The sequence below is a fragment of the Crocodylus porosus genome, unplaced genomic scaffold (assembly GCF_001723895.1).
Source record: "Crocodylus porosus isolate Cpor-Errol unplaced genomic scaffold, CroPor_comp1, whole genome shotgun sequence".
In the NCBI taxonomy this organism is placed as follows: domain Eukaryota; kingdom Metazoa; phylum Chordata; order Crocodylia; family Crocodylidae; genus Crocodylus; species Crocodylus porosus.
Window position 1 is genome coordinate 10122553 of NW_017728942.1, and position 26373 is coordinate 10148925.

The window sequence follows — 26373 nt, forward strand, 5'->3', positions numbered from 1 at the left end:
AGCACACCTTTTTTTTTTTTTTTAAAGGGCAGGGGGATGTGGGGGATGTGGGGGAGGGAAGGGGAGTTCTTTTCCATAAGAATTCATAAGGCATGAAACTGGATTTGCACTGCTATTTTTCATAGTAAGGGTTTTACTTCCCCCCACCCACTAAAAACAGATAGATGACAAAGCTGGAGTGCTACCTATAAAGAGAATGCCTCAAATCAGCACGATGAAATTTCCCCGAGTGGCTCTCCCCTTCCCAGCCCTTGGAAACACAGCACTAACATATAATGATTTACAGGGTTTTTTGTAACGGGGGGTTGGAAGAAAATCAAAACCTCAAGTAATTTATGCATCCTGTCAGCAATAGTCTTATGGTGCCATAGTGTTACGCTCCACATTTATTACGATCTTCCCAATAACACAGAAGACAATTACTATAATTTCTATTTTTAAAGCTCTGGTTCCCCACGGACCAATGGCTCACATTTAAAGTGTGGAGAGGAGCAGGTGTCAAAAAGGACTTCATTACATTTATGAGCCTTTCAAATGTGCTGTGCTCTGAGCTAGCTAGCTAATGCCTTCCAATGCACGCTGCACAATAGAACTAATATGTTTGATTGCTAGGAGGCTGTGTTCAGCTGAAATGAAAATCTAGAGCTTTTTTTCCCCCCTCCTTTTTCTGGGTTGTTTTTTTTTTTTGTCAGTTTTCCCAGGGAAATTGGCAAGCATTCTGCTGGTGCCTTGGCAATTTGGATTTCCTGCAGATAAATTATTCAAAGAGCAGAGAATAGAGAGGGTTGCAGGAAGCCTAATGGGCACTGCTTGCAAACTGTTCACTCCTACTGACGGAGAGAACAGCTGTGGCATTCATTTTCCAAAGCACCTTTCCATTTGCAATTTATCGGACTCAGAAATGGTCATCAGGAAGCACTACTTCCGCTCAGCATGGAAAGCTCCAGCTTGCAGGGAAGGACAAGCAAAGCAGTGAAAATCCAGTCTCCCAAAGCCTGACATCTTAGAGAAGGCAGGAAGTGCCTAGAGAGCTTAGTTATAGCCCGGACAGTGCAGGACTTCCAGTGCCCAGATGTTGTTACCCTGCAATACGGTCTATGAGCAATGCATGTCTGCTTTCCTAGAACTAGTGATGAACAGGTATCCATGTCACCCCCGAACCAGTCTGAATCTACATGGAAGCTGAAAGAGCTGTCACAGGGCACTTGTACACACCATGGGGTTTAATCTTTGTTAAATTAAATAGGTTTATAAAATGTAAACCTGTTTATTGTGGAGAGTCACATCCGTGCTTGCATGAACTAGGTTTTTGAACAAATTAAGATTTGGAGCATCGTATTAGTGTTTGCACGTACTTGTTTTTCAAACAAATTAAGCCCAGTCCCCGGCTGGTGCCTCAGGAGAATGGGATGGTCCGGTGCTGGCCCCCTGGCCTGGGGCCCCCCCACCCTGTGTCCTGCCATGTAGCTGTGGGAGCACAGCGCCAGCAAATGGCACAAGAAAAAAAAGAGATAGAGCCGTAGTCACAAGGCTCCATGGTTTAGCCACCTTTTGCCAAAAGGGTCCATTTATATGCTACCTATACTGAGCAACATCCATCATTGCAGGATAACATGTCCTTCACTGAAATGGGATAAAAAGGACACTGAAGGACTGAGTTTAGCTTGTGAGCAACATTTCTAGGGGCACCCTTGTCCCACTTGGATTTTCGAAGGGGCCATAACCTAACCACCCTGCTTTCCTGTCCATTAGTGGCCCACACTCCCTGGTATCTCAGTGCCATTTTGGCAGATGTTACAAAGAGAGTAGATGGTAGACAGATCACACAAGTGGAAGAGATGGAAGGATTTTTAACCTCAGCCAGGCATGAGGTGTTAGGTGCCGTGTCTTGAAGTGGGGCAGGGCAACATGGGCTAGCCTCCAGTTTTTCAGGTCCCCATGGTAAAGACCCCCATCTCTCAATTAGGTGAGGATGTGACATGGCCATGCACCAAGAATCTCCTCACACTATGATACACAGGGGCTATGTTTATTTTAATAAGATTTCCTGCGGGATGGGGAGAGGGAAGAAGGAGCTGGGGTGTGAGATGGCAGAGAGGATTTCCGAACTCAAGCCGTCTCCGTTCTTAGCTTTCTAATCGAATCATCTGCAGGAGACAACTGCATTTTTGGAGTGACACTGCTTTGCACCCTAGGTTTATGCAAGTATTTTTCCTTGAATCAGTTTTCACTCCAAAAACCTCTCCCCACCACCCCCAACACACATCTTTTCCCTATCTGGCTTCTAAGCATGAGCTTGACTTTCTGCTGAACTTTTCATCATGAAGTTGTATTTGTCATTTCCTCCACCCTGTGCCCAAAGGTGCAAAGGCCCAAGGAAAAGGTCCCTTCCGAGCCAGTGAGCCCTTTCCCAGGTGACTCACATAAACAGGCAGCACCTACACCGGCTACTCGGAAGTCTCTGTAGTTATCAGGCTCATGTGCATAAGGGTAACATGAGACCAGTGCCCTTTAGTTGCTGCCTTATCAGTGAGAAGCCAACCAGACACATCATTTTAATATGAAATTGCAGGTCACGCTGGGCGCGTTTGCAGTCTTGGAGACTAATGGAATATGTCCATTTGTTCTCTCCCCTGCACTCCTAATAACCAAATTGAAAAGCTACCCAGATGGTATTAGGATTTTGTCTCTTCTACTCCTCACTGCAACCCAGTAGATGATCACTCAACTTATACTCTATTATCTCAAGTGTATTAATAATGCTACAATGACGATATATATAACTGTCTGTGAGTTTTGTACTGCCACCCCTCACCGCAGTATCAGAGCATCTCCCACATAGGGTCACTGGCAGTAGCAAAGCCATTAGTAGATTTACGATGTGTCTGTGCCCTATGTATGTATAATACCTCATTTCATTTGGGGTCCTTTATCACTACTGCAGAAATAAGTTTAACAATCTTGCAATGTATAGGGCTGAAATGAGGTTTTTTTCTTGGCAATAAACTAAGAAAGTTTTTGCTCAAGTAAGACAAGGGTCTTTGGGTAAATCTGACAACTTTTATTAGACCAGCTTAAATAGCTGGAAAAATTTCTCTTAGCAAGCTTTTGGGTATAAATACCCTCCATCGGGCTAAGGAAGTATCTGCAGTCGGTGTGCTCCTCAGCCTGACAAAGGGTATTTATATCTGAAAGCTTGCTAAGAAAAAATTTTCCAACTATTTGCGTTGGTCTAATAAAAGATATCAGATTTACCTAAAAGGCCTTCTTTGCCTATGTCTTTAGACCAACACGGCTACAACCTCTACCCCTGTTTCCTCAAGTAAGGTATAAATCAAACATTGATGGCATACCAGCTCCAGCACTACATCTGAATACTAAGACTACACTCACGCATATTCAGGATGATACTGCATAGATCTGAAGTTTAATTACAGTAATCATGGCCGTTTTTTAAATGTTTTTTTTTTGTCCCCAGTGCGAACAACTTTATGCTGGGCGCCAGTGCAAAACCATCACAACTCATTCAGCCTGACGCTCCATTTTCTGGTTCTTTACAATACCCGAGTGCGACTGGCTTTGTACACCGCTCAGCCACTCACGGGGTGGAGCCCGTGTTGTCATTTTGACAGCTCTATGCAAATATATCATTAAGGGCCACGCTGAAATTCCCCAAGGTCAGCGTTAATACGTTATGTATATTCAAGAGCACTGCGGAGCTCAGAAGAAATAAACATACTTAGAAAGCATTCATTTGGACAAAGGCGGGGGGGTGGCGAATGGCGGATGGAATATTTATTTTGCACTGAAAGAATAAGAAAAAAGCACTTCTGCTAATGTTCATTGGTACCAATTCCATCCTACTTTCATCTTAGCAGACAAACAGACAGGGACTATGTCCATCTTTACACACACACACACATAAATGGACCTAAATTTGCCCCCTGGCAGCAACAGCTAAAGAGAAACTTCGTTTTTTTTTACCTAGCCAAAATGTAGACCTTGACCTTATTGCAGTTGTTCATAATAATAACGATAATGACAAAATAATGATGATATTACTACTAATTAATAACGTTGCTTTCCCTTTGCAATGCCCAAAAGGGGCTTTTGCACATCCTGCCAACCAAAGACTGTAGGAACGAGGTAGGGCTACTTTGTGCCTGCCAGGGGGTGGGGGCAGAGGAGTTGAGGCCTCTTGCTATGGCTCCAGACACAGGATTTTGAGCCCTGCTCTGGATCTGTGCCATTACCCCATTCCCAGTTGACCCATATATGATGCTGGCCATATAACTCCCTTGTGTGGCTGAACCAGACCGATCAACGGGGTTTTCAGCTCAGGTTGACCAAACAACTTGTACATGGCCAGAAAACAGGACGCTTGCCTGCATGATGCTGACAAGAGATACACAGACAGGTTTTGCATCCACCTACACCTCCATAAGCCAGGGGCTGGGGAGGGTGTGGGAGTTTCCCAAGGACTCGGCCTCTCCCCGCCACCCTCCTCTGACCATCTGAACAGTCTCCTTTCAGTAAGGGATGCAGCTTTCCCTATGCCCCTACCAAGAAAAAGGAGGTTTTGGAGTAATTGCGCCTGTCTCAGGCTCCACCTTTCCTGTTGAGTCCCAGACAAGGCTTGACACCTTGACTTTTGCAAGCCATTCCTGATCCTGCTTAGCTCACGGTCCATCGTTTTCAATGAGACGCCACTGGGATGCATCATCAAGACCTTGGCTTCCCGAGTCCCTGCTTGGTCCCCCTTTATTGCTACTAAGAGCAAAGCCAGGGCTCCAGGGAGCTGCCCAAGTGGCTTTGTGACCATTGGGAAATTCAGTGTCCATCCAGAGGGTGACAATACACCCAGGAACAGCCAGAGTGAGCCCCTTCCTGACCACCATTTGCTTTCCCTTTTACTGGGAGAAGTAGTGGCAAATGGTTAGAGTAGCTTGCTGCAGCTTAAAAGGCCTGAGGTCCAGCCCAACCCTGGACTGTGCCCCCCTGGAACAGGGGACCTGGCCAGTTGGGATTGGGAAGTCCCAAATGGCCCGTGGAGATGCCTTTCCTTGTGTGTCGCTGGCCATAAAGGCTGGTGCACCGTAGCCGTGCTCTCCATGCCGCTGGGACAGACCTCACATGGGATTTTTAATCCTCTGATTGCAAGAGAGCCAGATCTGATTGGCAGCTGGTCCACGTGACCTCATCATCTGACCCGAGCGACATCAGCATCCAGCCCATTCATTTTCTAGCCACCAAACACGCGGGGATGCTCAGCCCCGAGCTGCAGGGACTTCTGTTTTCCTCCCCAATATATTTCTCCTTCAAGGACTCCATAAAACGACGGTGACTTTGGTACATTGGCCCCTCTGTAGCTTCTAATTAAAAGGAAATAAAAAGGTGGTGGGGGCAGGGGAGACGGAGGGAGTTTGCCCCGGGCTTAGAAACCCCTCTCCTTTTACAAAGGCAAAATGTGTCTTGAAGCCAGCTTGTCCATCCTATAGCTCGAAGCTGTTATGCTGTAACCACGCTTGGGTTCCCTCCACCCTCCCCGCACCTCCTTTAGGGTCCTCCCTGCTGCTTGATTTAAACCCTCCTGACATTTCCACCCATTGCGAGTCCTATTTGCAGCTGAATAAATCGTGGTCGCTTTTTTGTGCGTGCTCCCTCGCAGAAAGGACACCCCGCGTGGCACCCTCTGCCTCCGGGTCTTGGGAGGATTCTTCCTTGACATCGTTTACGTGCGAGCTCGCGACTCCCGCCAACCCCCAAATTAAAAATTACAGCTGCGCAATAAACATCCTAATGAAGCTGCCCTGTCACTTTCCATTTGCCAAAACTTCCGGCACCGATGCAACATTTCCCGAGCGCGGCCGCTCTGTAGCGATAACACAGGCGTCCTCGGTGCAAGCGAACCGGACCAGAAAGGATGCTCCACCGCGTCGCATCCTCCGTGCTGGCGTTCAGGGCTGTTTCAGATGCAGTCATTCAGGTTTATGGAGACTGGCACGTGCCATCCAAACGCTGCTTAGAGCTGAAGTCGCTTAGGACGTACAAACAGTTCTTTCCTCCTGCAAGGTGGGAGAATCGCAGTTCCTCAACCCTGTGGTTTCCAAGCTCTGGAAGATGCTGCCATTCTCATTAGATTATTTTCAAGTGGCATAATCTCAGGAAACGGTCAGCGGGGGCTGCCTCCCAGAGGCGACGATGCCAGGGTAAGGGTTGTGATGGATCTATCCGTGTAAGCCGTACCTGCTGTAACAGTAAACTAGCCTTCATCAGCACGAGCTTCCTGCTATTCAATAGTCTATTCAACTAGCAGGCAGCCACACGCAAGTGTTGAGAGGGGAGAGGGAGAGAGATTCATTTCCCCGTGCACAGCTCAGGCCCAGGCAATTGTAAACAGAGGCTTCCAGACTGATGGGCTCAGCTGGATCTGTTTAAAAAGCAACTCTACCTATCACTCTTCTGAGATCTCATTTCAAACATGGAAAGAGAAATATTATCCTGCCCCTCGATTTCTTTGTACACACACACAGCCTCTCTCCGCAGATTATAAATCACAACTGGACGGAAAGAGAAAGTTACACACGCAGGAGCACAACAACAAAGCAGGTCGGCACGCTTGATCCGGGTTCAAAACTATCCTCTCCTGTGCCAATCTTGTGGCAATGCAGGAGCAGGGAATGAGTGTGGCAGTGCATTCCCGTGCAGGGATACACATTTTAAAATGGTCCTGAACAGAGAGAGGAAAGCTGTTTGGAAAGCCCTCTCCCCAAAATATCATCCCATTTGGATTTAATAATGTAGGAGAAGGGTGTTCAATTGTCTGGCTACGTGGGCCAGCGAAGGGATGTGGGGCCGGTCCTCTGTATATCAGACCACATCATCCAGCCTGTAGTGCTTTCCATGGATCTAGATATTTGGCAGCAAGGGAGCTGTAATCACCGCTGCCACCACTTCCCTACCGCTGCATTTTTAAAGCTGTGGGGAGATGCAGAGGCTGGATGACATGGCTTCGCAGGCCAGATGTGGCCTGCAGACTGGAGCTGGAGAACCCACGATGTAGGACAAGGACCTGAAAGGGGAAGCAGCCCATAGCAATGCTATGGGATCCAGGGTAGGCGCATGCTCCGTCAGGTCTTGTGTGCACAGAGGCAGGCACAGGCACGGGCGCATGAATGCAGCGCGTCCTGCCTACAGCGTGAACTCCTGACAACGCAAGCTACTTTCAGTATCTACCCAGGTCACACGCCACTTGTCAATCCTCAGGAAACAAACTCCCAAATCCTAATCCCCGTCCTAAAAGCTGACCCCTGGGCCACTCTGCCTCCCTGCCTTACTCTCCTTACCTGTAAAATGGGGGTAATGCAACACGCCATCACAAGAGCGGGGTGAGATCAGTTTTCCCATGCTTTAGAAATGCCAGTGCTACATAAGCACTCAGTGTCAGGAACAAATGCCTTTTTAAATTCACTGTTATTAACATGCAATGGTCTCTTCAAATCCAAACTAAGTGCTTATTTGGCAGGTTCACCACAAAACGTCTTAATGAACCGGTTTTAAATATAGCAACATCTGCTTACTCTGCTTTCTAACAAGGCGTGAGCTTTCCTGGTGACCTTGCCTAGAGCTGACAATTTGTTAAGCAAGGCAAGACAATTTTCTCCCCTGGCATAGAGGCTTAACGTTTGATTTGCAAGGGGAAGTAAGTTAACATGAGTTACAGGATGATAATTTCTTAGCTCTTCCAGTTGACTGATATTCTGTCACAAGATGATGTCTTGTTACCAAGAGGTTTCTTGATAGGGCCCACACAAAGCAGGAAATGTCATTTGTATAGTGAGCAACCCCAGTTTATGTTTAATTAAAGCGTCCTAATCTGCCGGCAGTGAATCTGCCATGAGTTTTGACAGCATTGGCTAGCTCCCTTTCAGCGAGTTACAGCTGCAACAGTTTCTCCTAAATGAACTGCTGTGTTGAGAGCATCTGAGTTGCCTTCCTCTCTCTGTGACTTCTAAGGGCCTGGTTCATGAATGAATGACCCATTTATCTCCTTCCAAAGCACTGATGTTTCACCTGGCGCAGTGGGGGCTTCTTCCGATCAGCCTGCATCCTACAGAAAAGGCCTTTCTTTTTCTTTTTATATATAGAGATTGGCCTGACCCAGCTCTCTAAATCCAAGCATCCTCGAACGACAGGGACAGGAGGAGGGGAAGGATTTTGAAATCCAGATGTGGGTTCAATATATCTGGAGGTCCCCCTGCTTTTTAAACATCATGTCAGGGATTTGCTACAGCAAGGGGCTTTTGCGACGTCTCCGCTGGGTCCCCTATGCTACTTGCCATCCTGAGGGGCTGCAGCTTACTTTAGGGTGGCCGATTCCCCCCTCTCACGATGGCAGGGAGGTGGGACTTCAAAGCAGGGGGGCAGCACAGCATCTCCACTGCGTGCCAGCTCGCGTGCGGCACCTGCCTTCTCACCTTGATGCGTCTGCTGTGTAGGCTTTTTGTCTCGCAACTGCTGATCTTGTCTCCACAGGTCCACCTTTGATTCAGCAGCTCACCCCGGAACTCATTTTCTGAGGGTTTAAGAGAAACACGGCGTCAGAAAAACGCAACCGAGATCACACAGCCGCCAGCTGCACCCAGGCAGCCGAGCAATCTGGGCCAGGAAAGAGAAACCACCACCATGGTTGGTAGCACGGTCACACTAGGCAGCTTCAGTCACTGGAGCCATGACTGGTTATTAGAAATGGGCCCAGAAGATGGCCCCTACCCCATAGAAATTACAAGCCAAGGAAGTAAGACAGGCAGTGCTATGCCCCTCCAATGGTGAATTAAACTTGAGAAGCCTGGCCTCTCACATGGCAGTGGCATGGTGCTCATAGTATATTTGACAAATATTGCAGGACCGCTGTCAATAAATGCCCTACCATGTATCCAAACCTTGATACCTGGCCTTCGTGCTTGTTCCGCTGCTCTCTTACCCCTTTTGCTATTACTGCAGAACCCATTAGCTTTTAATCCTTCACATAAATTCACATCTAAGCAGAGGATAGGCCATCAGCTGGACCTCAGAAAGAGTCCGGGGCATACCTCTTCTCACAGTAGGTTCCCAAGACAACACCAGCATTTCCAGAGCAGGTCATTAAACCCATCTGCTTTCCATCAGGGCTGGCAAAGTTGAGGATCCTGGAGATAGAGGCACTTGGGAGTGCGGGATGGAGACCAAGAGAGCCCACGGTCTGAGCAGGCTCGGCAAGTCTTGTGCTGAGAAAGGGAAGACGCGGGCTTCCTTATGACCCTTACCTATCCCACCTTGCACGAGAAACACCTTCCCTGCATGCTCAGTCCCACGGGGCGAGCTACCATCTCCTCCTTGCTTTGCTCAGGACCCTCAACCCAGAACATTGAGTCCCCTGCAATAAAAACAGCAATACGGAGAGACATCTCGCCCGGCCCTGCTGTGCTAAAGAGCACCCCGCAGTTCCTGCAGCCCCGTCACTTTGATCTCCCTGTCCTGCAAAACAGATTAAGGACTTGCAAGAGTTTCACAGCACCAGGTGGAGCAGTGGTCCTCAACCTTTCCAGACTCAAGGCACCCCTGCATAACTTGCATGACTTGAGAAGCACCCTATTTCAAAAGCAAAGGTATTTATTACACAGCTAACCTTGCAGGGGAGAAGGTAGTGGGTATGGGGGAGCTGCTAGGCAGGGACAGTCTGAGCCTGCCCTTATCTGCTGGTCTCTTCATGCTTTGCACATCTTCTCACCCTTCAAAGAACCTCTCAGTGATTCTCAACCAGGGTGCTGGTATAGACAGGCAGCACAGAGCAAGCTCTCTCCACTCCCTACCCAGACCCGCAAGCTATGCCATTCTGTGTCACAATGCTTCAGCATGCAGCTGCACCAGCCCTGCTGCCTTGTCCTGGAAGAGTCACTGCTCCTTCTGCCTTGAACTGCAGCAGCTGCTGCAATTGCACTCCATGAACTAACTCTGGGTGGCAAGCGATCTCATAACCTAGATTGAAGTGGGCAGGACAGAAGTGATAGAAACACACTATTAGAAGCATCGAGTCCACAGGGAACAGAGAACGTGTAATTACACCAGAAAACCCCGTCTCCGTGACCCTGACAGAAGCCAGAATCAAGAGCACTAGAGCACCATTAGGAAATGTAACTTCCCTTTACGTTTGCTAAGACTGGGGGAAATTTTGCGTAAGCCTGCAAGCGAAAGCAAGTGAAAGCAAGTGAAACGATCCTTCCTCTGCCCTTCTCGGAGCAGAAGGTGAAGGGGTTTTTTACCATGGTCCACAGTGACTGCAAAGCCTTTCATTTTGGGCCATGAGGGTGCACCATCCCTATGGGAATTGTCAGAGTACAGGAGATGGGAGGCTGTCCTGGGAATCATTTGGGAGTCACCCCAATCAAATACCAGATCAGCAGCAGAGCCAGGAATAGTCGTCATTTCGTCCCACTGTCCCTATGTGCGAAATGGGGACTGATGCTTCTTGCCTTGTGTAAAAGGTGTTGAGGTCTAGAGATGAAGAGCTAGGTAACAATACAGTCTTGCAGCGCAGAGAATACAAGCCCCCAGGGGCTTTTGAACTGGAGGTTAACAGAGGTGAATTTGGGGCATTTTCCTTAATTTGCTATAACTCTGAACACAGTCCCTCCGGGCTTGGACGTTAGCTGCTGTAAACCGACTGATCCGCACCAAAATGACACGTGCTATGTACATCAGCTTGTAGGTCTGAGTTAGTGTCAGGATATTAAACCTGACTTCGTTCCTCTGTGCTGAGTTATGGGTCAGGATGATAAGATCAGAAGAGCATGCCCCCCACGCTAGCCCACGGACCCCAAATGTCACCTTTGCAAAGTTATGTCACTTTGGACAATCCTGCTATTATCCTTCCCCCAAAATCTTTAACTCTGGTCCCCTGTGGCATTTAGCACTGAGTAATTTACTGCCTGTCCCCCAATCAGGGCTCTGTTTATCTTCTGCCACCAGGAGAAGAGAGAAAGCATCATCCTGCGTGAGAGGAGGAGGAAGAGAGTGCCACGTGGGAAGGCCAAGGCCTCTGCTCCATGCTGGAGCCCATTCATCTCTGTGACATTAGTATGGGGATACTTTAGGTTTGCTTTGGCCACAAGTTTCATTGTTCTCCTGGCTTGGATGCTGCCATGGTCAAGGGAGAGTTTCAAAGATAAAGAGGGCGCAGAAGTGTTAACTCCACTTCCCTTCCACAGCAAGTCAATGGGAGCAAGGCGAGATAACTACGTGGTTCGTTAGTGCTCCTACTTCTAACTCCAGCACTGCAAATCCAGACTTCTCACATGACCTTCAGGCCTCACTGTCCCCCATCTGCAAAATGGGTGCCACAATCCTTCCCCACCTCACAGTGACAGCTGACTGATGCTATGATGGAGAATAAGTGGGGAGTGGATATAAATAACCATAAGACCACCTTCTCCATTTGTCTTAAGGGAGTACTTGTGGGGCACATGTTGAAGTAGCAAGAAGGAGCAGCTGTTGAAGCCCGGCATGGCGGAGTCCCTACTTTTGGTCATGCCATGGGCAAGTGATGGAGCAGGTAGCTCATGCTAGCAAAACAGACCTGCCGCCAGTCTGAAGGGCATATGTCTGGGATTTTTGTGTGGACATAGCCTCCTTTATCTCAGGGTATCACTGTCACCTTCCACTTAGGGTGTCGCTGGCTGCCCTGCAAATCCTGGACCTGGCCAAACCACAGATCACGTGGCTCCTGTTATAAAGCATGTGGAGTAAGTCTTCTTCTGCTTGGAAAATTCCCTGGGCCACCCAAGAAAGGAGGCATCTCTCTCCTCCCCCTGAAGGACCACAGGCTCTGAAGAGGCTCTTCCAGATGAGACATTAGTCACCGAACCCCCGTGGTTTTCCTTCCACTTTGCAAGGGCTCTGAATAGAGTCAAGCTGCCTTAGAGCCGGGTGGAAACACCCTGATTTAATCCCTGCCCCGAGCATTATTCTATAACACTAACTGAACCATAAACTCATAGAAAATTAAGGTTGGAAGGGACTTCAGGAGGTCACATTTAGTCCAACCCCATGCTCAAAGTAGGACCATTCCCAACTAGATCATCCCAGCCAAAGCCCTGTCAAGTCGGGCCTTAAAAACCTGCAAGGATGGAGACTCCGCCACCTCTCTAGATAACTAATGCCAGTGCTTCACCATCCTCCTAGTGAGAGTTTTTCCTAATATCCAACCTAAAACTCCCTCGCTGCAACTTGAGCCCATTGCTCCTGGTCCTGACGTCCGGCCCCGCTGAGACCAGCCCAGCTCCGTCCTCTTTGCCACTCCCCTGCAGGGGCAAAGTGCTGCTGGGAGACTACAGAGAGCATCTAACAAGAGCTCAGCACAATTAGCCAAGGGCAGAATATGCCTTGTAATGAAGAGTAGGTTTCATCCAGGAATTTATCAACTAAATGCATTCTTCCTCCCCTCCGACCCAGCCCTGAGACATCCCACTCTGGAGAAGAAAAATACAAGAAGTGACTTTATTCGGGACACTGTTAGTTGATGAATAGTACACTCATTTAGTCTGCACTGAACCAAATGCACTGAAAGACTTGGGAGAGCCCAGCCTTGCATTTCCAGTTTATTCTGAATGATGCCAGAGTTGGCGTCTGAAGCTCCCATATCCCTCAGGAGACCAAACGCGCTGAGAAGAAAAGTGGAGAGTGTTTTTGTGATGTAAAAAAACGGCGATGAGAAGGAACCCAACATGTTACCCCAGATGCTTAGGGACTGATCCAGAAAGGTGCTGAGCTCCCACAACTCCAGATGAAATCAATGGATCTTGTGGGGCTTTTAACCCTTTATGGACCATCAGTGGGAGAACTGGGAGGCAGCTGCAGAGCAGTGAAGGCATCTCGCTGTGAATTTACAGGCATAAGGTGGCACCTTGCATGGGGCCAGCACCAAAGGAAAATTGTCCCAGCTCAGCACAGCTCTGAACTGCTGCCTGTATTTTTAGGTCCGGGGGCCAAGGCAGGTGGATGCTCTGATGCAACCCCCATCACTCCTGTGCCCACCACTCCAGCTACAGAAACACCAGGCTCATGGCTCAAGGGGACCTTGGACTTCCTTTTGAAGCTGAGGGAAGCTGCTTAATATTCAAATCCCTCCCAGCAAGTTTTAGGACTAGTTTTCCCATCTCTAGTTTCTGCCATCTCAACTACCCCAATCACTGTGTGCTCCCCAGGACTATCTGCAGCGTGCATTTATGACCTGCCCATCACCAAAATGCATTCTCCTCTTAGCAGAGCAACCCTGAATCTAGTCACCTTAGTGAAAAACCTTTAAGGAAGTTCAGCTCTGGCCCATATTCACAGCCTGGGCTCCTCTAACAGAGTCTTGATATTCTGTGATCAGTGCAAAACATTGCATCTTGCCAAAAACACTTCAAATCATGGCTCGGCTTCTTCCTCAGAATCCCTGCAGCAATTCTCATTGCAGTCCAGACCTAAAAAAATCAACCCCAAAGCCTGGGAGAGGAAATGAGTTGTGAGAATAAATAAATGGGGCAGAAAGGATATGCAGTTTCTTTGCTTATGGAGCCTGGTCGGCTGCATTTGGAGCTGTGCTGAACACTTGCAGTGAAAACCAAGTTAAGCAAAACTTAGACTCAAAGCCAGTTCCTCATACCTTAGAACAACTGGTGATTTTTTTTTAAAAAAATTATTTGCAAAATATTCAGGTTCCTGAGTTTCTATTACGGAGATGGGAGGGGAGGGATATTTGAGTGCAAACTTGGAAGCCAAGCCAAGCCTAACCCTCCCCCTGCCCAAACCTGTGGGAGGAACATGGCAGGGTCTCCCGCAGACCTGGCAATGCGCCACCCTCCATCTCCCGGTGCACTGGCCACACTGGCTGGTCCAGAGGCTACTACCAAAGGCTGCAAACAACTTGCAAACTGGCAGAGCCCTTGCAAGGCATTTGTGCTCTGCAAAGCTATACTGGCCCAGAGCACCAGTGGCCAGGTGCCTTCTTTGGCACTAGATGGAGCACTCCTAGAGGAAGCTTTTCATTTCCTCAGCTCCAGCCCTGGGCAGAAGGGAATGAGGGACGGGTCTCGGCTTCATCAGACAGCCACGTCCTCTATCCAAAATGGGCTGCATCTGGCTAAACTAATATGCAGTGTTCCCCATCAGCAGCAGATTCTTGGGTAGGCACATAACATTAGACACTAATGCTTAAAGAAAAAAAAGCAGGTATCAAACTCATGAGCCCTAGTCTTAAAGCCGGCTCTGGTTCTGGACTGGTCTAGCTCCAGTCCTTCCAGATGCATTCAAAAGCTTGCAATTGTGACGTGGGGCCAAGCCCAGCTAGTGCAAACCCCCGCTTAAGATCCCGCCTGGCCTAGACCCAGAGTCCTCTGTGTTGGGGAACCCGATGTAATGCAAAAACCATGCAGAAACTCTCCTGTGATTAACAGTGCAATAGGTTTTCCTATGCCGCCACGTAGTGACACGGTTCTGCGCTTGTGAAACCAGTTTGAAAGCAGATCAGGATCCCCAGTACAAGACTGCAAAGGGCATCAAACATTTTTTATTTAAACAAGGTGCCACCACCGGCCACCCTCCGGGTAGATCCTGTCACAGCAAAGCACTTGGCTTTTGGGGCCATGTTGCACCTGATTTGCTAGGAGATGTGCTAGCTGCCCTTTGGAAGCGCCGTCTTGCTGGTGTCAGCCGAGTGGCTGGAGATGTGCTTGCCTTTCAGGATGTCATAAAAAGATATTAGTAATAAATTCCTGGAGGGAAAGCGCTGTAAGGGCACTGTTATAAAGCAGATTACATTATAGCTCCTCTGAGACAGGATTTTTAAGCAACGACAAACAGAGGTGAATGTGTCTGGCGGGGTTAATACGGGCTAGGGGGTGTCTGAGCAAGCAGCTCCTCATACTGGGAAGCAGCTCAGCATTAATGCCAGCCTAACACATTCAGGCCATATCAAAATTAAGGTTTTTAAAAATCCTTGTGGCATCAAAGAGGGGCAAGCAGGCCACCGCACGATACATTGCTGCAGCAAAGAGCTGGAAGGAGTCGCTCCAGCAAAGAGGCCGACCTGGAAACCTTCTAACCAAGGCAAGAGGCGAGCAGGGTGGGAAGAAAGTCTTTCCTACTTAACGCAAGAGAAAAGACGAATAAGGTTGCAATCCCATTCACAGCTCACAGCCAGCGGCCCCTGCTCAGCACAGGGACCCTCTGAGATGGCCACACCATCCCCTTCACGGTGTGTTTTTGGTGCCGAGGGATCTTGAGAAAGGACGTGTGTCACGGAGTGTTTGTTCCCATAAGCACAAGAAAAAAGAAAGGGGAAAAAGGGGAAAGGCACGAGCTTTTTCTTCCCTGCTGTTCGAGGAGGATGCTGCCTTTTCTCGTGGAAAGCTGATGTCCTATGTTAGCAGGGCTGGAGGATGTTGCTCCAAGGTTCAGCCAAGGCAAGAAGGAGCTCCTCAAGGAAGTATCACAATGCACAAGAAGCGTGGCCAAGGACTGAAGGCTGCGTTGGGCATGGGGGGCAAGGTATTTGTGCCTCTTTCTCCAAGGGCTATGCAAGCTAGTTTGGAAGACTACTAAACTTGAGGATAGCAAGCTCTGTGCTTTGAAAGGAGAAGGGGAATGCACAACACGCCCCGACTAATACAGTAACTGAGAGCCAGCTAACTGAAGCCAATACAAATCTTTCTTCTGACATCCATGAGCCGCAAACCAAGCCGTCTGTGGCCGGCATACCTCAACAGAGAGGATCTGTGCTCTCCTGGCACATCCCATGGAGATGCTCTAGATGTTGTTCTTTGACAATGGGTGGAGAGAAAAAGGAGCAGCTTTGTATTTCATTACATTGCACTTATCTGAATTCGCCTTTGCCATTTCAGTCCTTCATTGCTGCTGTCCCGTTCCACACCAGAGCCAGCTGCATCGCAGTGGTGAGCAATACTGCAGATGGAAAAGCACCCATGCATGCATCACCGTGTAAAGGAAAGGAGCAATGCTGGTTGTTTTCTTAGCCTACGCTGCTATTTCCAGCAAACCCTCCAGTTATTAATTCACTTTCCTTCTTTTTTATAGAAAGGAGGAGCATGAAACGTTAATGAAAAAGCCGCTACCAAAGAAAAGCAACAGGGAAGCACCTCACTGCCCTTCACAGCCAGGGGGAGGTTTGTGCTCAGCAGTACATCCAGCTACGGGGAAGCATGGAGGACCAGACTTGGTTGGGTTTTTTAAATTTCTGAGTCGTCAAAACCATGGCGTGGTGGGGGGCTGGCCTTTCTGCGGGCACCAGGAGCGAGCCTTTCACCTCCGCAGCATGGCTTTGGTCACTGGGCTCCTAACGCTAGCACTGAACCCCAGCCCACAGCCGGCACAACAAAAACCCAGCCTGAAATGTGACTAATTGCTCCGTGCCCCTGCTTAATCCCGACACGCAGAGTACACAGATTTGCTTGAATTGATACGCTGTCTGAGTACGTATCAGCTTAGCCTTCAAGCATGTGGGAGCGGAGCAGCTATACACCAGGGTGCTTTTTCATGGGAGCTGAATTAACACCTCTCTGGGGATCACCATGAACTGAAAAGGTACGGCCAGGCCAGCTAAGTCATTCTTGCCTTTCTCTTTGGGCTCAGAAATGTCTCATCTAATAGGATGACCGCCCAGTTTACCACAGCAAGGCGGTGTAGGGAGCTTAGAAGTGAGCCTCCCCAACATGCTTTTAATTTAATAGCTAATATAGGCAGTTAATTGTATATTGCACAGTTAACAACCAATCATTAAGGCACATTAATTGAAGTTTAACAGCTGTGTAAGAGAGACACATCTCTTACTTTATCCATAAATATGACTTAATAAATCAACTGAAATGGGATGTATTGATAGGAGGGTTTGGTGCTACCTTCCCAGAGGCCCCAAGAACAGCGTTCACGTGAAGAACTTCTCTTTGGCTTGCCTGGAGAGGACCCTCCCCAGTTATTTAGGGAAGCTGAGCCTTGCACACAAAAATACTTGTTTAAGGCTAGCAAAAAACTTCTCCTTGAAGTAGATGAGACAAGCAAGACATTGCACCTTCTGGGAGGTTATGGGGAAGCATTTGCCTGCCTGATACGGTGACATCCTTGCTGCCAATCCATACCTGGCCAGGTCCTAAGAAGAAACTATCCTTCTCATTGAATTATGAAAAACAGCCCGTCAGTTTGTTACTTTCAGACACCTGCTGAATGCGAGACTTCTGCCAACGAACTCATTTCACTTAACATCTGTTGACTCCGCTGCTCCAGCAAGGAAATAATATCACGTTAACCCCCCGAGCTCCTATTCGCCGGGACATCAAAGCTGCTGAAACCTGTGATGCATACACCTGTCTCTCCTTTCCTCACAGGAAGGAAAGGTTTGGGATTGCAGTAGGATCAGATCATTTTAGGGCTTTCCCTGTTGAATGGATGCTCTCAGCATCGCCTGCATTGCTAACCAACTAAGCAACCGGCTCAGCAGAAGCCTGGCTCAGAGGTGCTTAGGCTGACGGCGAGGCATAATCTGCTTCAGCTCTGTAGGCACTGGGGTGAGAAGATAGGAAGAGGAGCACAAGGCCTGCGATCTTGCCATGTAAAGGGATAGGGAATCAGTTGTTGCTGCCAGGGTACCGCTGTTTCTTTAGCATGAAAAGCCTCATCCTGCTGCTTTCTGTTTAGCAGTGCCAATCTCTCTTCCCAGACCAGCTCACACTCAACGTGGCCAAAACACAGCTCATCTTTCTCCCCTGCCCCCTCCAGCAAAGCTTTTCTTATCCTCTGTGGACGGCACCATCCCCTCTGTCACCAACGCCTGTATCATGGATATTGTCTTCTACTTGGAGCCCTCGCAGGTCCTCTTATCCATCCAGCCTGTGCCTTTCTGCATAAAGCCTCTCAGATGGGTCCTTTTTTAGCCAAGAATACTCACCCTCTTGCAAATCGGCTAATGCGACCACCTCGTCTCTAGCCTGGACAAATGCAGCTTGGCCCCCCTCGCACCTACACAAAATGCTGCGACTAGGACCCTTCGCCCAGCCCATCACTTGGGCCAATTCATCCCTCTCTCTGCATCCCTCAATAGGCTTCCCATTTCCCCATCACAAACACTGTCTACCTGTCTTTGCTTTCAAGACCTTTCACAGCTCTTTCACAGCCTTCCCCATCTCTCCTTCATGATTGCAAGACCATCAACTCCCACCTCCGGTCAGCCAGTAGTGCCGGCCGTGGTAACCCACTTCCACATTTATACGAGCATTGGCTCCATTCTCCCCCAAGTGTTCCCTTTCAAAACTCACTTTTGCCATGACTTTTGCCACAACCATAGTTAGGCAGCTGGTGTGCTGAGATGGTAACTCACACTGCTCTATCATCGCTTCTCCATCTGCACCTCTCTTTACATTCAAATGGGGACCTCTTTGGGGGCAAGGGCCACCTTTTTACAGTGCCCAGCACCATAGGATTTGCCCAGTCAGAAGCACTGCTGCAATATGCACCGAACAAACAAGGAGACAAACTATTCTCGTCAAAAGAGGACATCCTCCGGCGCTCTTGGACAGTTAAATAGACAACTCCCCTGCAGTGTGACAGAGAGATGCTATAAATTGCTATATAAGGTTGAAAAAAAACACATCCTTCTCCTGCTCCCTGGTGTTCATGTCACTCATGTGTTCTTCAAGAGGAGAACACATGCTCCGCTCATATGGCGCCGGATCTATTTCTGTGTCATTCCCCAAAATATATCGATTAAAAAAGGAAGATCATTTTGCACAGGGAACAGCACCCGGCATGTCTGTCTTGCACCTGGTTTGGCGAGTGTCAGCCCGGGATGCTGATCTTCCCCGAGCGGGGAAAGCCAAGGCAGAGAGAGCAGGGAAAATACCAGGCACGGGGTTTGAGAGTGGGGCACACGCAAGAGAAAGCAAAGCTATAGCTGCCCTGAGCTGTGACCGAGCAGCATTGGGCTCCCCTTTGGGCAAGCTCCTCATCCTCAAACACTTAAACACAGGCTTTAATTTACTTCTGCATTGAGTGCTACAGTGCAGGCATTCGTGGGTTTGCTCGCTGAATCAGGACCCTCCCAGTGAAAATATAGCCCACCTGGAGAGACAATTAAAGTGACTACCATATTTCACACCTATTCCACATAGCCCATTTTTGCAGCAATTTCTCTGCTGCCACTTACATCTGAGCACGTTTATAGGGAAGGAGGCGGATATCTTTGTGGGTGTCACAGGACAGAGCTGAGTAGCCATACCGGAGACGGCAAGCGAGGATGGGAATCCTAAACCTACCTAGATGCTTTTTGTAGGGTCTGTAGGACAATGAAGGGGCAACAAGGGCCACCAGTTGTTTCTGACCCTTCATTGCTCTCCAGGGAAAAACTAGCTCTGCTGCCCTGGGATGTCTACCTGGGGCACTTGCTCGCTACCCTGGGGGCAGCCAACGACTACCTCGCTGACCCATCTGTTTCTCTGCAGCACAATAGCTGGAACCTTATCCAAGCTCATGGATAATCCCCATTTGAAGAGATTTGAGCGTGAACAAAAATGAAACAAGTCCTGGCTTTATCGTTCTCAAACAATCGCTCCCTTCTCCCACCAGGCATAGAAAAACATAACCCAGGCCCTCCTTGCAATCTGTTCTGCCTTCCATTGCCCTTGGGGTGGGTGCGTGGGGGTGTGCGAGTGCGAGTGTGTGAGATGGGGGGAGCTATTTGTTTACACTGGTGTGTGTGCACTATGTGTGTGCATGCACGCTATGCGACATGCTTGTTTACACACACGTATGTCGAGCGGAGAATAATGGGATGGCGCCACTTTCTTTTTGCACATTTGCCTCATTATTTCACTCTAATTTGGCTTTCCTGGTGCCTTCGCTATTCAATAAAAGCCAAATTCAAGCCGCGTCCCTTAATCTCCGAAACAGCAGCTCACTGCTGAGAAAATAATATAGATGTAACTTCCAGCATCATACACTTTCTTTTCCATTTATATGCAAATACCGACCTTTCACCCAAGCTGTCTCCAAGAAGTATTTCCTTAAAAATGCAAATAGCATGTTGCAGGCAGTTACTCTGGCTGAGTCTTTCTTATATTATTATTATTATTATTTCTTTTAACCTTACCAGCACTGTAAAAAACAACTGCTAAACTGCACCGCGGTAATAATTACTTTTCATACCAAATCGAAAGCCTCTGTGGAGCCAATGTGTCGAAACAGCAGCAGGAGAATTTGTTGCAGATGGATTTTTAGAAACAATTCAGGGCAACCGTGCTTTGCACATGTGTGGAGGGAGGCAACGCCGAGTGTTTGCATTTAAGGGGCAGAAATTGAGAGCTCAATGTAAAGCTCTACCTAGAGCTTCTGCTTTCTAAGCTGTATCATGCATCATGTTGGGATGATATTATCGGGTACCTAGCTGGCCCTTTTCATCTAACACCCTCTGGCTTCTTACTCAGACGAGGACGCTTGTTTTATCTGCTTAACAGAGGGGGAAACTGAGGCACAGAGAAAGGAAGCAGATTGGGCACCTGGCAGAGCTCAGACTAGCTCTCTCCACTCATATTTATTACAGAAATCCTCATTTCAGTAATGTATATCACAAAACGTGATATGTGGCCAAGAGATGTGGGCAAAGCATCACCGATGTGACCTGTGTTGCAATAGGGACCCGGGAGCCCACCCAGCTGGAGCTCCCCAGAGCTGCCTTCAAAGGTGCAGATGCTGGGGGTGGGGAGAAAAATCCCACGCAAGGATGAAAGTTACTCCTGGCGGGTTGTCCTCACGAGCGGAGGGAATCAGGTTGGAGCAAACACCTGCACGTGCATGTGCATGTGCATGTGCATGTGCATGTGCATGTGCACACCACGTTGTGCCGATGCCTGGCATCAGGCTGTCTTGGCCCTTGACCAGGGCTTTTAGGTGCGGCAGTGATAAGGGTGGGGAGAGGAAGCACAAGAGGAAAAAGAGAGAGTGGGAATCAGAGAAATGAAAGGCAGAAGACACAGAGAGAGGAGGCAGGGAAGGAGGAGTGGGTAGAAGGAAAAAGGGGGATAAGGGAAGAAGAGAGGGGTTGGTGGGGAGAGATGTCACAGCGAGGATCAGGGCAAAGACAGAGACAAACATCGGCCCAGCCACCCAGAGCCAGGCCGAGGGGCTGCTTCCAGCACCGGGAACACGGCCCCAACAAAGGAGGGCCAAGTCCTCTGAGCCAGGGTCCAAAGTGGGGTGGGAGGGGAGTGGGAAATTCAAGTCCGGAAAAGAAGAAGCCAGGAGAGTGAAATTACTTCCGGCATTCAAACCCTTCCCCGTGGGGTCTGTGTCTCTCAGGATTTCTGCACAGGGAGAACCTCCCCTCCCACCCCCAGCTCCTTTGACATAACCAGCATATTGGGCTGGGGGGGAGGCAGCACACATCGACTCATGGGGGGCCTTTTCTACCAGTTTTATATAGGGGCAGCTCCTCCGACTTCCCTGGAGCTAGTCCTGATTTGAATGCCTGTTTGCAAGCCAGCGTTAGGCTCTTGCCTTCCCTCTGAATGGGGCACGGAGCGTCCCCGCTGCCCTGTTCCCAAAGACAGCGCAGGGAAAAGGAGAGGGCCACACTCACAGCCACCACACGGATGGGTGTGCATGCACACACATTCAGCCACGAAATCCCTAGCACACGGGACCGGGAGTGTAAAGACAGACTGCGGCTTGTCGGCCCACTCCAGCATCCTCCTCTGGGATCTGCAAACCCTTGTCCATGCCCAGAGGCCGGTTATTTAAGAGCGGCTCTTTAGCTCTCTTTCCCTTTGAAATGCATGGCTTTGGAAAGAGAGGGCACTGCCAACTACCTGAGGCAGACTTTGAATTTGGGCGAGATTCTGCATTCCCACCCCAGATGAGGTGGGCAGAAGAGGTCTTAGGCCACTGCTGGGTCGTTCATGGCCCCTGCGGTTGAACAGGCAGCCGTGGGCCTCTGCAGCATTATGTGCGGGACTCCCATGCCCATCACACCCTGCTAGCCTCAGCCCCATCCTCAGCGCACCCTTGGCCTACGGCTTGCAGTGGCATCTGCACGAGGCAAACATCCAGCTGCCTCCTGCAGGTCCTGCCTAGGCAAAAGCCTCCACATCTGGATCTGGAGAGGGGGCTCCCCTCCACCGCTCCAGCTGGGTTACCCAGGGCACAGGCCCAGTGGGGGATGAGGAACTGGCCCCTTCTCCATGCTGAAGAAGACTAGGAAAACATCTCCAGAAACTAGTGCTTTACTAGCAGACAGAAATACATACCCCATATTAGGGACTTGTACAAAAAGTTACTCCTGTCCTGCAAAAAACAAAGCCAACCAACCTCCCCTCCCATCCCTGTTTCCCAGATTTGCAAACCCCTGATGACTTGGGGCAATTTAAGCCTTGATTTCCTAAAGCAAACGGGTTTTTAAGGAGAGGTTTTTAAGGGGAGGGAATTTTTAAGGGGTTTTTAAGGGAAGGGAGGGAACCCATTTCAAACTAAGGGACATGGCTTGTAAGCAAGTCTATCTTGGTGGACTTTAGGGCAACAACACCAGCCGATACCAGCTGAAAGCGGGGCACCTCATGCAGAAATAGGACCATATCTCAGCGACGCTTCACCGACTCCTAAACCTGACTTGTTTCCCCTGAGTTCAAACCCCAAATCTGGGGGCAGATTTCTCCCATTTCTGTCCCCCCCCTCCCCCCCAAAAAAAACTTTTTGCCAAGGACACGGGGGAATAAGCTTCGCCCTTGATCAAACCCGCCACATCCCGTAAGAATAAAATTTGCAATACGTGGCAGTTCAATCTGCTTTTGCAGCACGGGTTTCTGCTTGTTAGAGGCAGCTGCTGAAAGGATGAAGAAGAGAGGCTGGCTTTGAAGCAGGCTGCTAAACACCCAGCAAACAGACTGGCTGCTAGTGCCGGTGACGTAAAGTTAGATGACTAAGTGGTCTTCTTCCCAACTGCCGGCTTGTCTGTATGATATTAAGCCTTTTCTCTCCCTTGTCATATGAGAAGTGAAAACTTGACACAGAAGTGTGTGTCATACGGAGTCAAATAGACAGGAGCAATAAGGCATAATAGGAGGTGAGATCATCATGGAATAATCACTCCCTTGGGGTAATGTGGAGCGTTATTCAGCACCCTATGACTCTCAGCCTCTCGAGCCGTAGATCATCCCTCAGCAATGGCCCCCACCAACGCGGTACGTCAGCGGAAGCACAGTTCGGGTTACGCACGCCCTCGTCCCCTGCCCCGGTACACACAAAGGAAGGAAACGTCTATCACGATTGCCTCCAGCCAGCGTTATAACGCCTGGACAGCCACGCACACGCTGCAAGCTGCGCTCCCAGCCATTAAACGAGGCCATTAAACCCTTGAACATGTGTACGGCGGGGGTAAAAACACCAGTCTGGAAGTGGGAGCCTCAGACAAAGGATACCAAGCTGCCAGTTGGCCTAGCGTCTCTGCCCACCCAAGCCATCGTGTGCCAAGCAGGACTTCTGCCGTGCTTGGCTGACTTAAATCAAAGGACAATCATCAACGACGTTCGTCGCATCGTCCTGGCGGTGCCGTTTTTAGCGCTCCCGGAGACCCCACTCCCGGAGACCCCACTTAATTAAAACTAAATAGAAACGAGCGCTACCTTTATTGCTTTCATATTGAAATGGAGAGTCCGTGATGGCTCTTCCGACGCAGATAATAGGCTAAGAGCCGCGCGTTCACAGAAGGAGCCAGAGGCATTGTGCCTGCGCAGCGCTGAAGCGGACAGACTGCCTCCAGGGCGCTATGAGGCGCGCTACTAGAGACGGCTTTTATCCCTCCCTTAGCGTCAGAGGCAATAAGAGCTCAAAGAAGCGCATTAAGGGTTCGGATCCCAAGGTACTGGCAGAATCGGGCCCTTTGGAAGAGGCAGCACGAACTTTGGCTAGGGCAGGCCTCCATCCATCGGCTGGTTTATATCACCAAGTCCTCCTCCTGCCCACCTAGCCCTCTGCCTGTGCAGGATATCAAGCCCCAAGTGATCCTCCAGTCGCCTTGGCTGTAGGAACCAAAAACGGGGACGTGCTTCGCATCTCAGAAGCAGCCAGTAGTAGAAAAGTTGTTCACAGGCAGGAATCAGAAATGGGCTCAGCGAGCAGTAGCGGCCTTAGGGGAGGGCAAACCGGGTGACTGCCTGGCACCCGACACTTTAGGGGGGCCTGCATTTATTTATTTTTTTGGGGGGGTGAAGTTTTTGCAAGGAAGTGGCTCTATTTGCATTTCAAGACTCCACCATTTATCTAATTCCCCCAAAGAATATTAAAAAGATGCACGATACAGCTGTGGTGGGTTCATTTTTACCTGAGTACATACCTCTAATGGCCCCCAAACGACGGTCTTGCCCAGGGCCCCAACAACCCTAAGGCCACCACTGCAGCAAGGGAAGTCAGTGTGTCTGGAGAGATGGGAGGAGGCAGGCAAAAAGGAGGTCCAAGGTGTTTCCATGCATCTTGGGCCCCTAAAATAACCGACTCGGAACCCTTGTACTCCCAAACACAAGGGCCATTGTCTCTAGCATTCATCTCCCTAACAAGGTACAAAAGGAACCAGGACCATTGTACATCCTAGAGAGGCTCCGGTCTGAAATATACTCAGTGTCTTCCAGGAGGTTATGGGGAACAGTTTCCATCTGGGAGTATACCGTCTGCTGGGACCATGCAACTCTGCATCCCTCCCCAACACGGGCTCTGAGTCTCCATTGCACCCAAACCTATATTATCATCCCGTCTGCAGGATGTGTTCTCAGCAGCTCCTAGAAGGCATCTCGGCATGACTTCCCCGGGCTTGCACGCTCCTCTGCTGGGAAGGACATTGCCACAAACCCTGCAGGGAGCAGCTCTGCAATACTCCACCTTTGGGGAACATTTCCCCCTGACCCCACTAATTAGGGACTGGCCTGACCAATGCAGAGGTATACCTTGTCCAACCTGCCCCTTTTCCAGTCATTAACATCATGCCTGGATATTCTTGCTCTCCATATGCATCCAGTTCTTTTTCTGATCTCTTGCTCAGGAAGAGAGGGATGAAGGATAGAGGCTAACACCGTTTGGCCATCCCATTAGCAATCTAATTTCCTGCCAGCCAAAAAAACCCCTCCATCCTTCACAACAGCATGAAGTTGAAATTTTCTAGGGGGATGGGTGGGAAGAGATGGCAACTCCCAGTTGTGGTCTGATGAGATACTCGAGGCAAAGTTGACTGTTTAGATTGTCATTTTTTTCCCCCTACATGAACCATGCCGCTTTCAGGCACTTCTTAACAAAGCGGCTGTTTCTACAGGGCTACTAATCCTCGCCTGTCACTTATGTTATTGGAGGGAGCATTTCCCTGGGCAAAAGCAGCTGACTAATTAAATCAGAACATTGGGCCAACAAACAAGCCTTTAACTCTGCTTGCTGGAAGCTAGCGAGAGACACGGCTTCCAAATCGTGGAAGTCAGCTGCATGCATCAGCAGTAAAAGTTAGGAACCTAGAATCGATGCGATCCACTAGACAGCAGACGCTCTTGCTCGCTCTCATAGTCGGGCATGCTGGCGATGGTCTGGCAGATCAGAAGGGAGTGCTAGGAAGGGGTGGGAGAGATCCAGCACAGAAAAAAAAACAACGGTGAGCTGCAAGGTTAGACCCAGGCAAGAGCTGATGACATGCAATCGCGAGAGCTGAGGCTGGGCAGTCTGGGATGTCCCACCCACCACCCATGACTTATTTTGTGTCTTCCAAAGTGCTTTTTAACTATTTGGGGGTTTTTTGCAGCTTCCCCACAGGACACAACACCGTTTCCCTGTTCAGTTCCACTATTTAAGCCAACATTTTTCTTTTTTTTATTCATTGCATTATTCCTAGCCAGGCCCCAATATGCCTGTCTGCTATCTACACTGTTAACACTGCCCCGCTCTTACTCACTGTTTACCATCAGTGGCCAGGTGACTTTACTCATCATTTAAACTCTCAATCCCCTAATAATTTCCCTTGATCTTTTGTAAGTTCCTAATCATCTTTCAATATGTTCCTTTCTTGTCTTTGCATTTTCCAGGCTACAGCATCCTTAGACTAGACTTCTGGCTATTGCAGAACTGCTCCATGCAGGCTTTGGGGCAATGTCCTTCCCAGCAGAGGAGAGTGCAAGCCTGGGGAAGTCATGCTGAGATGCCTTCCAGGAACTGCTGAAAACACGACTGCAGACAGGATGACAATATAGGTTTGGGTGCATTGAGGAGTCAGAGCCCGTGTTGGGGAGGGATGCAGAGTTGCATGATCCCAGCAGGAGCTGTGGGAGGCAA

General features: G+C 49.2%; 1 protein-coding gene across 1 annotated transcript in view; it reads right to left on the reverse strand.

The window, feature by feature from the left end:
* The window catches only part of MYT1 (myelin transcription factor 1), a 93581-nt gene that overhangs the window by 54432 nt on the left and 12776 nt on the right, over nt 1-26373 (reverse strand). Inside the window, exon 2 of the mRNA XM_019548097.1 lies at nt 8478-8575. Coding sequence (XP_019403642.1) covers nt 8478-8575 — 98 coding nt within the window. The remainder of the gene's footprint in view (nt 1-8477; nt 8576-26373) is intronic.